Source organism: Orycteropus afer, unplaced genomic scaffold, assembly GCF_000298275.1.
Source record: "Orycteropus afer afer isolate SDZICR_OR568_19922 unplaced genomic scaffold, OryAfe1.0 scaffold00082, whole genome shotgun sequence".
Taxonomy (NCBI): Eukaryota; Metazoa; Chordata; class Mammalia; order Tubulidentata; family Orycteropodidae; genus Orycteropus; species Orycteropus afer.
The window spans coordinates 4,309,588-4,325,094 of NW_006921669.1; the positions used below are offsets into that span (position 1 = coordinate 4,309,588).

Below are 15,507 nucleotides of genomic sequence, written 5' to 3' on the forward strand. Positions count from 1 at the left end.
AATAGCAAAATACACACAAATGCAACCGTTTCTACATGTACAGTTCAGTGACATGTTACATTCTCGGAGTTGTGCAACCATTCTCACTCTCAACATTTTTTAGAAACTTTTATTACGCAAATACTCAAACATACAGAAAAGTGAAAAAAAAAAAAAAACAGTATAATGAACCGTCAGATACCCATCACTCAGCATGAATAATTACCAGCACACGTCCGATGTCGTATTACCTATACCACTCACCCCCTGAAACAAGTCGCAGCCATCGGCTCATTTCACGCGTAATACGTTTCTGATTTCACGCGTAATACGTTTCTGATTTCATCTCGGGAGACCTCTCCTTCTCCCCTTCCCGTGCCTAGCGCGGAGCCTGGCACAGGCCCTGGCTGGTTCTCCCAACATCTCTTAAACTGAAAGCCCGACTGTGCCGCGCCAACCCTGCCTTCTCAGCTTCCCGCACGGCGTGGGTCACCTCGGCGCGGTGGGGGGGCTGACAGCCCCCCACCCCACCCCCGCGGTCCCGGTGATGCGCGAGTGAGTCCCTTCACCCACCGCCGCCGGCAGCCGGAGGAGGCGCTTTCACTTCCTTTTCCTAGCGCTGACTAAGGTACTGCGAGCCCGCCCAGCGCGCCCCGCCCCGGAGGGCGTGGCTAAAGCCCGAAGGGGCGGGGAAATACCCATATTTGGCCTTATATGGGCAGGCGCGTCACAAGCTGTATATTCATTCATATAAAACGCTGCGCCGCCGGCGGAATCCCCGGCTTCTGGGGCGGCAAGTGGCGGGTCAGGTTGTAGAGCGTGCCGGGAGGGAAAGAAGAGTAGAGCGGCCGCTCCGGCGCCGGGCTCCGTCAGCCGGCCGCAGTGCCTCGCCAGCGGGCATCCTGGCCGTGGGCACCTGTGCGGCGCGCGGCGCGAGGCCGCTGGGCGGCGGCGGCATGAAGGTCACGTCTCTCGACGGGCGCCAGCTGCGCAAGATGCTCCGCAAGGAGGCAGCGGCGCGCTGCGTGGTACTCGACTGCCGGCCCTACCTGGCCTTCGCGGCCTCGAGCGTGCGCGGCTCGCTCAACGTCAACCTCAACTCTGTGGTGCTGCGGCGGGCCCGCGGCGGCGCGGTGCCGGCGCGCTACGTGCTGCCGGACGAGGCGGCGCGCGCGCGGCTGTTGCAGGAGGGCGGCGGCGGCGTGGCGGCCGTGGTCGTGCTGGACCAGGGCAGCCGCCACTGGCAGAAGCTGCGCGAGGAGAGCGCCGCCCGCGTCGTGCTCACCTCGCTGCTCGCCTGCCTGCCCGCGGGCCCTCGGGTCTACTTCCTCAAAGGTGAGCGCATCGAGGGCCGCGGGTCCCTTGCCCCCTCACCCATGCTCTATCCCCCCACTAAGGTGCCCTCCCTGCGAGGCACCTTGCTAGACACCGGCCCCGGGAAAGTCTCCACCTGCCTGTGGCTGCTCACCGCGGCTTGGCGGGAGCTTGGTGAGGACACTGCAAACGTCAGCGCCTGGAGCTGCTACCCACCCCCGCCCCCGCTCGCGTTCCTCGAAAGCGTGGGGCCGTTTGTGCGCTGGGCTGGGGGGGAGTGGCAGGCTGTGCTGCGGGGGGCTCCACTCCCTAGCAGTGCGGGGGCCCTCGGCTCGTGCTGGGCGCGGGCTCCGCCGCTCTCCCTGGGGCCGGGACTCGGAATCTGTCTGCTAGCTCTGGAGGGATCAGGAGGTCGCTACCCCCCAGGAGCGTGGCGCCTTGGTGTCCCCTTTGGTGCCTGGACAGTTACTGTAGGTTACGCCGGTCTTCGCCCACCCTTCTTGCCTTTTTGACCCTGGTGAGCCCTTCCCCCTTTCCATTTCATTTTATTGCTTTTTATTGTTTTCCTCCGGCCTTTCCCTAGCGAGCTCAGTTCGGAGCTGACAGCCTTTCCAGCCTTTGCACCCCTCCCTCTCACTCCCTGGGAACATTCCCGAGACCCAGGAACTAAGTGTGTGTGTGTGGGGGGGCGATCCTTTGCTGCCTGTCCAGGATGAGAGGCTGGGGCGCACCTCCCGGCTGGCCAGCCGGTGAGTCAGGACCTGCGAGGGGCGCCTCCAGGCCGGTGGTGATGGGGGGAATTATGTGGCCTTTGACTGGAGACCCCAGAAGCCGTGCAGCAGGTCGTCGCGACAGGAGAAGTGACAGGCTGCGCATTTCACCTGCTGCGGAGGGAGAAGATTTAGGCTTCCGGCGGTGGGTGGGTGATTGACTCCCAATCTCCAGAGCGTTGATTTCTGGGTCACTTCCTATGGTTGTCCACCCCCCGAGTATCTGAGCCCTTTGTAACCTCAGATGTATAGGGGGCACGGCTGGAGACGAGGACTCGGACCTGGGGGCACCCGAAGGTGCTTCTAGACGTGATGCAGATTGTTGGCATCTAACAGTGAGGGGGAAGAGCAGGCTGGAGAAACAAGCCCTGCCCTTTGCATGGTTCAGAACTCAGGCGCCACGAACTTGGTCAGGGCCTTATTTTAAAGCCATGTAGGGGGAATTTTACACACTCAGGGCAAGATTCCAGAGGCGTGTGGGCAGCTCCCACTGCCCTTAGCACCTCTTGCTGGCCCTTGTTGATTGCTGTTAGGTAGATGGATGACCAGGTAGGAGGTGATAATCTCCCTGCAGCCTCAGCTGGGGGTGGGGAGATAGAGGAGTGGCCTTCTCCAGGCTCTGCTGAAGTTTCACACATGGTCCCTGGTTTCTCTCTCTCTCTGATGTGGTTTCTGTCCTCTATTCTCAGCCTGAGTACAGGAAAAGCTTCTGCCTCCTCTGGCAGCTTGAAAGATGGGTTCCAGGAAGCTCCCCTTCATCCTGTGTGTGCTCCCACCCCTCTCCGAGAGGGTCATGCTGACTGTGTAGAAAAGTTACTGCTGCAGGAAGCAAGCAGCTCTTAGACTGGCATCTCAGGAAACAATAGGTTTAAGGTGGTGGTGTATTTAGTGAAGGTAACAGCCACACATAAAAATTTGAGTCGTGTAAAAAGCTGTACAGTGAGACAGGTCTTAGGTCCACACGCCTTAGACCCCACGCCCTTTGGATAAATTAATTTGCCCCGAATACATTTAAAAAATGAGATGACTTCACATATTCCCTATGCCTGCCTCTTTCACCCACAGATCTTAGAGACCCTCCATATCAGAACATACACGTCCGTTTCACTTTTTCAGCCAGTTCCTGGTGATGGCCATTAGGGCGCTTCCAGTCTCATTATTTGAAGCAATGGGGCAGAGGATACCTTCTCCATATGCTCTTGCATGTGCTCGGTCTGTTTGTCAGTAAAATCACGAAGATTTCAGGGTCAGAGTTCATGTGTATTTACAGTTTCAGTAGAAATTGCTTGATAGCGACCCTTGTAACACTCAAACTTTTAAATTGTTGCCAATTTTTTTTTTTTTTTAATTTCCTTACTGGACTTATGTCCAGATATGATTTCAGTTCTTAAGCTGGTAGTACCTCAGATCTTGGGGCCATGCCTTTTATTCTCCATTCTTCCTCTTGCCCTTAAAAAAAAAAAAAAAAAGGAGTCCACTGAAATGAGAGGATGGTGACCAAATCGAGCTGTCGGTCCGGATTTATATTTAGCACCCGTGCACTGTCACTGTTCTGGTAATCAGGTGGTGATTGAAAGCAGAGTTACTCGGAAGAGGGTTGAAGAGGGTTGAAGCGGCCGGCCGTAAGAATCACCACTGCTCTTGCAACTCAAGTGAGGCACCAGAGAGGAATGTTCCGTCTCTCTCCACGCCTCTGATGGGAGTGGGTGAAAGACAAACACCATCTAATCTGTAGGACTCCTCCTGACCCCAGGTGGCCGAGACAGGGCCCTGCTTTTCTGTCCCTCCCCTGCTCTGAGACTATTTGTGTGCCTGCTATTTTGTCAGTAGGCAGGCAGGCTGCATCCCACACCTTCCCCTCCATCTGCCCTCCTGACAGCCCTCTTCAGTGGTCTATTTAGGGGTGGCCTGAAGGCTTCTCTTTCCTGTGGCATTTTCCTCAACTGCTTCTGAGGAAGGAAGGGGGCCGGGAGTTATTGGGGGGCAGGGAAGTTGGACCACACACACCTCCACTACCTCCTAACCACCCCATCCGGCCTGGCTTCCTGTCATCGTGAGGGGGAAGGCCAGAAGCTTGTCCAGGAAGGCTCCGTGGGTGACTTACTGAAGTGACCACAGGGGAGATTTGGGTATATGAAACGGGGGCGGAGGAGGGGGCCGGGTCAGGGAGCTGAGAGGGGGCCTGGTGCCAGGATGACTCACTCTAGGAATTGGCTGCAGCTTCTGGGAGGGAGAGAGCTGATGACTGCCCTCCAATCCGTTAACCATTTGTTGGCTGTAGGGGCTTAAAGAAAACCCAAGTGTTCCACTGAGGGGTTGTCACACCAGAAAGCAGAAGAGAATAGGGAGGCGTCAGAGGCGACACAGGGCTCAGAATGCATATTTAATTGATTTTACACGACTGAATTCTCTGGACCGGAAAAGACAAAAGTGGGTTTTCTGGGTGCTGTGGAAGAGCCAGGCTGACCTGTTCACCCAGCAGCCCTTGACATTCCAAGAGTTCACATGGTCTTACTTGGTGATTCTTTTCCCACTGAGTGGAATGGTCCTGCGAGCACTTATGTATGCAGGTTTCTGCAACTTGGGCAGAGAGTACTTTTTACCTTAAATGACACATTTCAAGAAGTTTAAAAATATTATTAAAGATTCTTAGAGTATGCTTACCGGTAATAGACTTATTGATTTGGGGTGTGTGAGGAGAAAGATGGGAAAGGGAGGATGAGAAAGGAGACAATGAAGATGAAGATGAGCATGAGAAAGGTCATCGAGAGGAGAGAGAGATTGTGGGGGCTGAGAATTCAGTGCAGAAGTCTTGCACATCCAGTTTGCTTTGGAAGGTGATTAACTAGATTGACTTCTGTGAGTTGGACCTGTTGGAAGAATGGTCAGCAGCGTTTTTAGCACCTCAAGGATGAGAAGGGGTAAGGCTGTCCTGTTTTCTGAGTTTAAACCTCACGTTTGCCCTCATCGCCTTCTGAATGGAGGCAGTTCTACTCATAGACCTGCTTAGAGCCTAGGGCTTGGGGACTAAATGGACGAGCTCAGTACTCTCTTCTCAGAGATTAATGAAATTCGGCATAATCACACCTTCATTTTAGGTAAACAGGAGAGAATAGCTTTTGTCCTCTGGAGAGATTTGGTTAATATTTGCCAGATGTCTGATATTTCCTTTCTCGGTTTAAGCTGCTTCCGCTAGACACAAAAAAGTTAATGATTGCCTCTCTGAACTATAGCTTTTTAGGTGTGTATGAGCAATAGAGAGAGTGTGTGTGTTTTTAGAGAGACATCTGTACTCAAAACTGTTGGTTGGTTTTGCTTAGTTTTATGTCACCAGAATCTATATTAGCTTCATGGTTTTGACTGTTCTACTCACCCCAGAAAACCAAACACACTGCCATCAAGTCGATTCTGACTCATAACTATCCTTCTAGCACAGGGTAGAACTGCCTCATAGGGTGCCCAAGAGGCAGACTGTCACATTTTGTCCCATGGAGCCTGGTGAGTTTGAGCCACCGACCTTTTGGTTAGCAACCAAGTGTCTAACCACTGCGCCACCAGGGCTCCTTCATTCTGCACTCAGGGTATTTATTGATAAATTATGAATATTTTCCGACAGGCTGAGAAATCAATACTTAAGTCTATCTCACTTTTTGTGTGTGTGTAGGGGGATATGAGACCTTCTACTCAGAATATCCGGAGTGTTGCGTGGACGTAAAACCTGTTTCACAAGAGAAGATTGAAACCGAGAAAGCCCTCCTCAGCCAGTGTGGGAAAACAGTGCTCAACATCAACTACAGGCCGGCTTATGACCAGGTACATTTCTGTTCCTCCCTGGCCTTTCCTGACCCCACTCAGACGTGGTGGCTAGTCCTTGGTGGCCCAGGGCGTTGGCAGAATCCTCTAGTTTTGAGAGCCTCTGTGCTTGCCAACTTGAGTTTCTATCCAAGAGTAAATGGGCTTCCTTCCAGCAAACGAGCTGACAAGTGTAAACGAGCCACAGGATGCTTGACAGCTTCTGGAGAAAAAGGGAAGTGAAAGATGCATTAGTGTCAGCTGGCCTGGCAGGTTCAGAGAAGCTTCAGAATATTGGTTTAGGTTTCCCTGAACACATTTCAGAGCTGACTTTCATGCTTCCTGTGTTGGTCGCTTTTGTAATTATTCATGCTCTGCAGTTTCTGTAAGCCAACCCAGGACCTGTCAAGGTGTGTCTCATTGGTACTTTTAACTGAAACAGACGGGGGAGTGAGGCCAGGATGACCTACCGTTTGGATGGCTGAACTCCTAAGAGTTTCTGATGCGTGTAATTCCACAAATTCTGGAACAAGAAGAGATCAAGAAACACTGTAGGGTTTCATGTTCCTATAAACATCTGTGGCTCCCCCCCCCCTTTCAAAAAATTGTACTTCATGACAATTCATTAAAGAAAGAGTAAAGTGGAAAGTTCAGTGGTCAGGGAGTTACCTACCATGATACAGTAAGATGAGGAAAAGGCAGATGCAAACTCAGATGTGGCAGAAACTAGAAATCAAAGCCAATCTTGCCATTTTACAGAGGAAGAAAACTGTTCCATGGTGTGGAGGATGACTGATTTGCAAAGACCCCCACAGCTGGCTTTTGCCAACCCCAGACCCAGAACCCCCTTTTCCTAATGCCCTGGTGGGGCTCTTTTCAGAACCTGTTCCCTTTTCCACATGGCCCTTTTGTGGAAAAGGTTTCTGACTTTGTGGAAGGAACTTTTCAGACTTTTCCCACAAGACAGGAGAATATCCAAATCATAAGAAAGAAGACTTCTTGATGCTGCCTAAAATGCCAGCCATCTCCTGTGAGCAGAACTGTGCCCCTGGGGTGACTCCCGAATAAAGCCCTGGCACCCTTTCTTGAACGGGATCCTTGGTCAGGAGGCCGCTTAGCTCAACAAGTTTCCAGAGTTAGTATTTTGTTTGTTTCCCTTTATTACATGGATGCCCAGTCTATGATGAACCTGGAGGTTTCAAGCCATGAGATCTGGCCTAGTTAGATTTCTATTTTTGTATGTTTGTTTGTGTTGTGTTTTTTCCTTGTTTCTCCAAAAGTGAAAGGGAAACGAGAATTGACAGGGTGTCTGAAAGCACAGAGGACCTTTGGCCACTGAGGGTTGGGGAGGCCCTGATGTGTCTTGAAGATTCATCTGGGGAACTCCCTGGTGCCACTTCTTAGAAGCATTTCTGCGCCAAGAGAAAACAGGCGAGGTCTCATTAACCTTTGGGGTTTCTGAGGAACTTTGACTTGTTCCTCTTGAGTCTAAACAGGAGATTCAGAAAAGGAAAGAAACGTGGTTTCAGGGGTGTGTTGGGCTAAGCGCCAGAAGAAACTGGACAGGATCCCAGGCCTGATGTGTCAGTGTTTTTAAGGCACTCAAGAGAGGGCGGCGAGGTCTTGAGTCAACTGTCACTTTGTTCCATTGAGGGTGAGGCTATGGGTGCCCATTGGTGGGTCCCATGGCTGCTTAGTGACTCAGTGAACCTGAACTTGGGTCCTCTGACCTCTTCCCAAAGAACTTTCCATTACACGCTACTGGAAATTAACTAGCGGTTCCTGATTCCTAACTAGTGGGGAGCTGGGCCCTGGGGTGGGGGTCCAGCTCAGGCCAGGCCCAGACCTGCTGGGACTGACTAGCTCAGTATCTGTGCCGTATGTGTGTGTTTGTTCCTCATCCTCTGCATGGTAATGGCAGCTACAGACATACCAGGCTTTAATGTATCCACTATCCCATTTGTTCCTTACAGTTATCCCAGGAGGGTAGGTATTGTTATCCTCATTGTACAGATAAAGGTTCAGAGGTTAAAGAAGCTGTCCAGGGGCACAACAGCTAGTAGCCTTTAGCTGAGACTCAGCCTGGAGCTGCTCCGTCTGACACCCAAGCCCAGGTTCTTAACCGCACTGCACCCAGGAAGCCTGCTTTCTGTATGTGGGCAGGTGTGAGGGAGGGGATGCAAATGGAAATTTTCTCTCTAGAAGAAGAGAGGAGGGGAGGGAATTCTTTCCTTCCTGTGGTTACTGAAAACACTGGCTTTCTCATCACGATCACTGTTTTGAAATGACATGCTAACCAGTCCTATTTGGCTTTGAATTTAGTCTCTACCACTAACTCAGTCTGACTCTTAATGTATACGTGAGAGTCACCTGCAGATCTGTTAAACTGTAGCTTCTTACTCAGTATACCAAGTGGAAATGCAGATTCTCAGCAGGGGATCGAGCCAGACTGAACCTGTTCTAAGCTCTGCTTTAATACCTCTGAGCCTCAAGTAAGGAGCTCTGGTGGCATAGATGCTAAAGTATTGGTCTGCTAACCAAAAGGTCAGTGGTTCAAATGTACCAACCGTTCCACGGGAGAAAGATGAGGTAGTCTGCTTTCATGAAGATTTACAGCCTTGGAAACTCTGTGGGGCAGTTCTGCTCTGTCCTGCAGGGTCACTGTAGACTGGTATCAACTTCGATGGCAGTGGTTTTCATTTTTCCAGGGTGGGGTGGGAAGCCTCAAGTTCCCCATCTGTGAAATGGAGATAATGTTACCTGCTTCACAGATTTGTTGTGATACTGGTACTGTGTGTTCTAGTTGTTGTCGAGTCAGCTCTGACCCATAGAGACCCTGTGTACAACAGAACGCAACGCTGCCCAGTCCTACGCCATCCTCACAGTCCCTGCTGTCAATCGTGTCATTGAGGGTCTTCCCCTTTGTTGCTGACCAAGCATAATACCCTTCTTCAGGGACTGGTCTCTTCTGACAACATCATCAGAATATGTAAGATGAAGTCTGGCTATTCCTGCTTCGAAAGAGCACTTGGCTGTACTTCCCAGAAGGATTTGGTCATTATTCTGGCAGACCATAGTATTTTCAGTGTTGTTGTTATGTGCCGTCAAGTTGGACCCGACTCATAGCGACCCCTCCTTGGGTTTCCGAGGCAATATCACTACGGAAGTAGATTGTCCAGCCTTCCTTCCGAGGAGTGGTTGGTGGGTTTGAACCACCAGCCTTCTGGTTAGCAGTCAAGTGCCTCAGGCACTATGCTACCAGAGCTTATGGCACTATTTTCATTACTCTTTGCCAATACCATAATTCAGATACATCCATTCTTCTTTGGTCTTCCTTATTCATTGTCCATCTTTCACATGCATAAGCCTATTGAAAATACCATGGACTTGGTCAGGTGCACCTTAGTCTTCAAAGTATCCACTCATCTGTCAGTTCATTGTATGTGGTGGCTGTGTGTTGCTTGATGCTGGAAGCTATACCACTGGTATTTCAAATTCTAGTAGGGTCACTTACGTGGACAGGTTTCAGAGGAGCTTCCAGGATAAGACAAGTAGGAAAAAGGACAGGGCCATGCATTTCTGAACAAATGGCCACTGAACACCTTATGAATAGCCGTGAAACATTGTCTGGTATATTACTTATACTGTTGTAGTGCCGAAGGCATTTGACTGTTAACCAGAAGGCTGGCAGTTCAAAGCCACCAGCCACTCCTCAGAAGGAAGACTGGGCAATCTACTTCTGTAGAGGTACTGCCTCGGAAACCCAAGGAGGGGTCACTATGAGTTGGATTCAACTCGATGGCAGTGAGTAGTTCTGGTTTTATGCAGATACATCTGAAGTGTTGAGGCCAGCCATAACCCATTGCCATTGAGTTGATTCTGACTCATAGCAAACTTACAGAACAGAGTAGATCTGCCACATCGTTCTCCTCTAGAGTGGCTGGTGGATTCAAACCACCATCTTTTTGGTTAGGAGCCGGTGCTTAACCACTGTGCTACCAGGGCTCCTTAAGCCCAGCCATGAAAAAAAATTCTGACTCATAGTGACATCCTTTGGATTTCTGAGGTGGTAAATCTTTATGGAAGTAGATTACCCAGTCTTCCTTCCGCAGAGTGGCTGGTGGGTTTGAACTGCTGGCCTTCTGGTTAGCAGTCACATGACTTAGGCACTGAGCCACGAGAGCTCCTTAAGTCCAACCATAGTAGGAAGGCTGGTGGTTCAAACCCACCAGCATTCCTCGGAAGTAAGGTTGGGCAATCTACTTCCGTAGTGATATCGCCTCAGAAATCCAAGGAGGGGTCGCTATGAGTTCGATCCGACATGATGGCAGGGTGTTTTCATTTTATAGTAGGTATTAATAAAAATAACAGTTGTTGTTACTACCCTATGTAAAATCCTCTAGAACATTCTAACAAGTGGCCAAACTGGCCTTTGCTTAAATACTTGTTCTCAGGAAGTAGTAGGTAACACGTGTGAGGTAAAGTAAAAATCGCCTGCTGCCGACCCTGGTCACACCCCCTCTTATTACGGGTCTGGCAGAGGACTTTGGAGTTTCCACTCCACTCTTATTCCAGGAGAGGAAGTGGAAACAGGAAGTGGATGGATGCAGCAGGAAGGGCTTCCAAGGAGACAACAGCTGTCCCCAGACCAGCGTTTTCCTCTAAATCGCCAGTGACTTTCACTGTCCAATTATCACTGCCTTTTCTTGCCCCCTTAGAGCTCTGTAAAGGCTAAGACTGCCAAGTTTAACTCGCAAACAGTTCTCTATAGCTTTGCAGCAGGGTACACAGTCTCTGGTTTTCCCTTAATCTGTGTCTCTTTAATTAGAAATCTGGTGTGTGGGTAGCCTCTCAAAAACATGTCACTCCAATACCTTAAGGCCCATATGAAGGAGGTCAGGGGTGAGAGAAGCCCTTTGCCTAAAAACATCACTTTACCTGAGGATTTTGGGTATATAGTGGTTCTTTTCTAAGAAACATACTTTTTTTCTGGGAAGGGGGCTATATTTTAACATCTCTGAAATCTGTATGCATTTTCGGATCAGAAGTATCTTAGGAGGATGCCATTGTGCCACCGAGGTGCCTCAGAGTCATAGGACCCTGCGGGACAGAGGCTTTCCTGCCCCTAGGGTTTCCTGGGTTGTAATGTCTATGGAAACAGGCTACCAGGTCTTTGCTCCTGTGGACAGGCTGGTGAGTTCCAACCACCAACCGTGTGGTTAGCAGCTGAGTGCTTAAGCACTGTGCCACCAGGGCTCCTTGATTGATGATATACCAGATATGCAGTGCCATTTTACAGATGAAGGAATCGAGGGTGCCCCAAGGTTCAAGGACTTGCCCTGTCTTCTCAGGGCAGCTAGAACTCCAAGTCGGTCTCTCAGTTAGTTCTTCCTGGAATCCTAAAAGGGAACCTCTCCCACATTAGGAAACGGATAGGTCAGTGTTATTTTTTTTTTCCTCTCCCAAATGAGCAAGCTAATCCAATATTTCCTGGTGTCCTTTGCCCGCCCCTACAGGGTAGCCCGGTTGAAATCCTTCCCTTCCTCTACCTTGGAAGTGCCTACCACGCATCCAAGTGCGAGTTCCTCGCCAACCTGCACATCACAGCCCTGCTGAATGTCTCCCGCCGCACTTCCGAGGCCTGCACCACCCACCTACACTACAAATGGATCCCCGTGGAGGACAGCCACACAGCAGACATCAGCTCCCACTTTCAGGAAGCAATCGACTTCATTGGTAGGTCGGCCAGCCCCTGTCCCTAAGGGCATGGGTTCTTGGATTTTGATGTACTGATGGGCACTACCTTCACCAAGCAGAAGTGTCTTGTCTACACAACCACCAGGTTGGAGCCAAGATGGGCCACAGCCACTGAAAAGACAGGAGGATTTAAGTTGCTATTAATAGGAGTTTTAATTTGCAAGATAAATGAATTAATATATCTTTATGGCAGTCCTCACTGCCGCTTTTGTTATTGTTTCTAGCTAGGCAGGGAGCAGAGAACACAGCCACACTTAAGGCTGCACGTGAGGAGGGTGGGGGAGAGCCTCCCTAATGTGCTTCTGCGTAGCTTGGGATATTTTTAAAAGCAGACAGAAGGACTGAACGAGCACTACTTACGCACTGAGCCCCAAGAGCCCGGCAGCTCTCCACGGTTTTTGGCAAACAGCTTGGGGGCAATTTGTTTTGTGTTTTCAGCTAATTTTGGATTAAAGATAGCACTTGACTCAAGCTCCATGCTTTACACACAGGGAAGTTGGCATCTTTTGCATCCTTTCTGCGTTCTGTGAGGCAGTCACCCTTTAGCCCGTCGTACACATCCGAAAGCCAAGGCCTTGGCCTCTGGCCCCTCTGCCTAGAAAGGGCTTTGGGGCTTAGGGTTTCTGTCCTCCCTTGTCCCCGTCTCTCTCCCTCAGGGACTGGGTGACATTTTTCTGTTCGAAATTTGCAAGCACCACTCCTCAGCCTTATGGGCATGCCTCCCTTTCTAGAGTCATCTTTGCCTTCCACACACTTGCTTGTTGAAATGGAGACATGATTTTCCTGTATTTTGTTTTGAGGGATATTGGCGGGGAAGAGGCAGGTGCTAGGCCCAGCAATAATTACTAGTAGCAATTAAAGGGCTCCCTTCAGCCAAGTGGTAGGCGCTGTCTGCCCATCACACACAATTTCCGCTGCACAGGAAACCCTGTTGAGAAACTCACCAGAGGCCAAGGGCAGAGCCTGCCCTCCCGTCCCCTGTGCCTCTGGGCCGATGACTGCTTTGGAGTCTCTTAGAGGCCACCAAGATGATGGGTTCAGGACAGGAAATCCTTGCCTTGCCTCCCTGTCCCTGGGAAGGCCTTGCACTCATCAGCCTGTTATTTAATTACCTAGATAGCCACTTAATTAGGTCATTAAACCTGCCCCCATCCATTCCTCAGAACCGTCCCTCCCCATCTTGTCTGTGTCTGTGTACACAACCGCCCAAACCCATGGCATTTTGAAAGCACAGCATGTGTTTTCCCAGACTCATGATGCCTGGCTGGTGGGAGGAGGGATGAGCATCTCAGTGGGCAGTGTGCTGGGCCAGAGGGAAGGCGAGTCTCTGTGGTTTAGAGTGGGTTCCAGAAGCAGTGCAGTCTAGGCCCTTTGCTTTCTTGGATGTGACATGGGGGGCAATTAGAAGTTAGACGGTAAAGGAGGCACGGCCCTGTAGTCCTAGGGACTTGGTCTCCCCTTTGAACTACTTCTAAGAGCTTTTTGCCTTGAGCTAGAGACTGAATCGGGGGCATTTCTAATGAGCTGCCCTGGGATGTCCTTTGGGGTCTTGGTTCAGAAAGAGAAGCTCCAGGCCTCCTCTCCGACCCCTCAGAAATTTTATGTTTTGGATCTTGCAGAATCATTTACAGACTTCTTGAACTTGGGGGAGGGAAGGGGCCAACTTCTTCCCCTCTTCAAAAACCTTTATTTATTTATTTTAAACTTTCTAGTGATTCGGGTAAAAGTTTACAGAGCAAATTGGTTTTCCACTGAACAATTCGTACACATTCTGTTTTGTGACGTTTACTGCAATGCTCACACTGTAACAGCATTCTTCCCACTTCCTCCCTACACCCACCCCTTCCCTTCTTCCTTCCATACCCTCCCACCTTCCTAGCTCTGTCTCTGGGCAAATGCTGTCCTCCTGATCACATGCGCTTCATTGTTGTAATGAGTGCATAACCTCCTGATGTTACTGTTCACCTTATAGGTCTGTCTATTGTGTGGTTGCACAGTCTTAAATATTTTTGCATACTGTGGCCTTCCCTAGTGCCAGGTATATCTAACTTCCTATGTTTCTCATACAGCAAGAGAGGGAATTGGAAAGACTGTATTTTTGGTGGTTTTGATTTGATACGTGTATGTTCAACCTTTTAACCTTTCTCATTTTTAAAATAACAGCCTGCCCTCAGGAATTGTAGCTTTTTGGTGTAGGGAGATCTGGGGAGCAGAAGGGGAGCATGTCCTTCCCCCTGTTTGTCATACTGAACCTGAAAAATGCTAACTGGTGGTGGTAGCTTTATAGCCATGACTGTCATTGTTGTGCAAAATGTAGTTTGCAAAGGCCATTTATATCCTCCATCCAGTAAGCGTCACTTAACCAGGGCTATAATTAGAGGCTGTGCACTATTTATTGTATGCTTGGTGGTGGGAACCCTGGGACCTGAGCCCTGGTACAGTCACCCTGGTACAGTTGGACTGGATGTCCAGGAAGGCGGAAGGCTTCAACCAGCGTGGTGACAGGTCATCACCTTTGGAATCAGACCCTGAGAGGAGGAAGGGCTGTTGCAGCCAGTCTTTGAGCCTGGGACCCTCCCTTCAGAAAAATGCACATTCCCCTTTCAGAAATTTCCCAATGATCTCTGAAAACCTGGTCTTGGAACCAAGTTAAAATGATATCCCCAGGAAGGGGTTACTCAGGTCTAGCTCCTCCAGTGGCAAAAGCAGTGGCTGCCAGCATCTTGGAGAACTGAGAAGCAGCTGTAAGGATTATAAAGGTTCTGAGTTACAAAGGAGCTCTGGTAGCATAGTATTTAAGGCACTTGACTGCTAACCAGAGGGCTGGTGCTTCAAACCCACTAGCCACTCCTCAGAAAGAAGGTTGGGCAATCTACTTCCGTAGTGATACTGCCTTGGCAACCCAAGGAGGGGTCGCTATGAGTTGGGTCCGACTCGATGGCATATAACAGCAACAACAACAAGAATTACAAAGGGATAGCTTTCAGTGGAACTTCAAAAGCTTTGTCCGTACCAGTGGTGACTACAGACTGGCAGAGGACTAATAAGACCACAGTTCTTAAGCGGACAAAATGGTTTGATAACTAGTTTCTTTAATGCATAATTCCTGTGTCTTGGCATTGCCTTTGGATTCTAAGCCCAACTCATTCCCACCTGCTTTTCTTCCTTCTAGACTGTGTCAGGGAAAAGGGAGGCAAGGTCCTGGTCCACTGTGAGGCTGGGATCTCCCGTTCGCCCACCATCTGCATGGCTTACCTCATGAAGACCAAGCAGTTCCGCCTGAAGGAGGCCTTTGATTATATCAAGCAGAGGAGGAATGTGGTCTCACCCAACTTTGGCTTCATGGGTCAGCTCCTACAGTATGAATCTGAGATTCTGCCTTCCATGCCCGCCCCCCAGGCGCCCTCCTGCCAAGGGGAGGCAGCAGGCTCTTCGTTTCTGGACCATTTGCAGACATTGAGCCCTGACATGCAGGGCTCCTACTGTACATTTCCTACCTCGGTGCTGGTGCCAGTGCCCACCCGCTCACCGGTCTCAGAGCTCAGCAGGAACCCTGTGGCCACAGCCTCATCCTGCTAAATCCAGGATGGGAAGCCAGCCCAGCCCCTAGAGCAACTGTGATCCTCTTTTTTCAACTCATGGACATTTCATACCTGTGCAATACTGAAGGCCTCACCCTGTCACACTGCCCTTGTGGGATAGTGAGGGGCCACCAGTTGCAGACAGACTTCGGGGATAGGTTCCTGGGACCGAAGGAAGGCCAAGCCATTATGCGAGCACAGCATGTGCTGACTACTGTACTTCCAGACCCTTGCCCTCTCAGGATTGCTTAGTCCTCACACCTCAAGGTTCGCCTTTTCATTTCAAGCATAAGGCAATAACTACCTGCAGCAAC

At 50.2% G+C, this 15,507-nt stretch overlaps 1 protein-coding gene across 1 annotated transcript; it reads left to right on the top strand.

Moving 5' to 3' along the window:
- The first annotated feature begins 779 nt into the window (after positions 1-779).
- Positions 780-15,191, top strand: DUSP5 (dual specificity phosphatase 5). Its single transcript, XM_007941548.2, has 4 exons — positions 780-1,314; positions 5,728-5,876; positions 11,372-11,591; positions 14,785-15,191. The coding sequence occupies exons 1-4, from the start codon at positions 936-938 to the stop codon at positions 15,189-15,191; spliced, it is 1,155 nt and encodes a 384-aa protein (XP_007939739.1). The 5' UTR covers positions 780-935.
- The last annotated feature ends 316 nt before the right edge of the window (positions 15,192-15,507 follow it).

Coding starts and splice junctions, on each gene's coding strand:
- DUSP5 (XM_007941548.2), top strand. CDS start 936: ATGAAGGTCACGTCTCTCGACGGGCGCCAGCTGCGCAAGATGCTCCGC. Junction 1,315..5,727: donor TCGGGTCTACTTCCTCAAAG/GTGAGCGCATCG, acceptor GTGTGTGTGTAG/GGGGATATGAGACCTTCTAC. Junction 11,592..14,784: donor GGAAGCAATCGACTTCATTG/GTAGGTCGGCCA, acceptor TCTTCCTTCTAG/ACTGTGTCAGGGAAAAGGGA.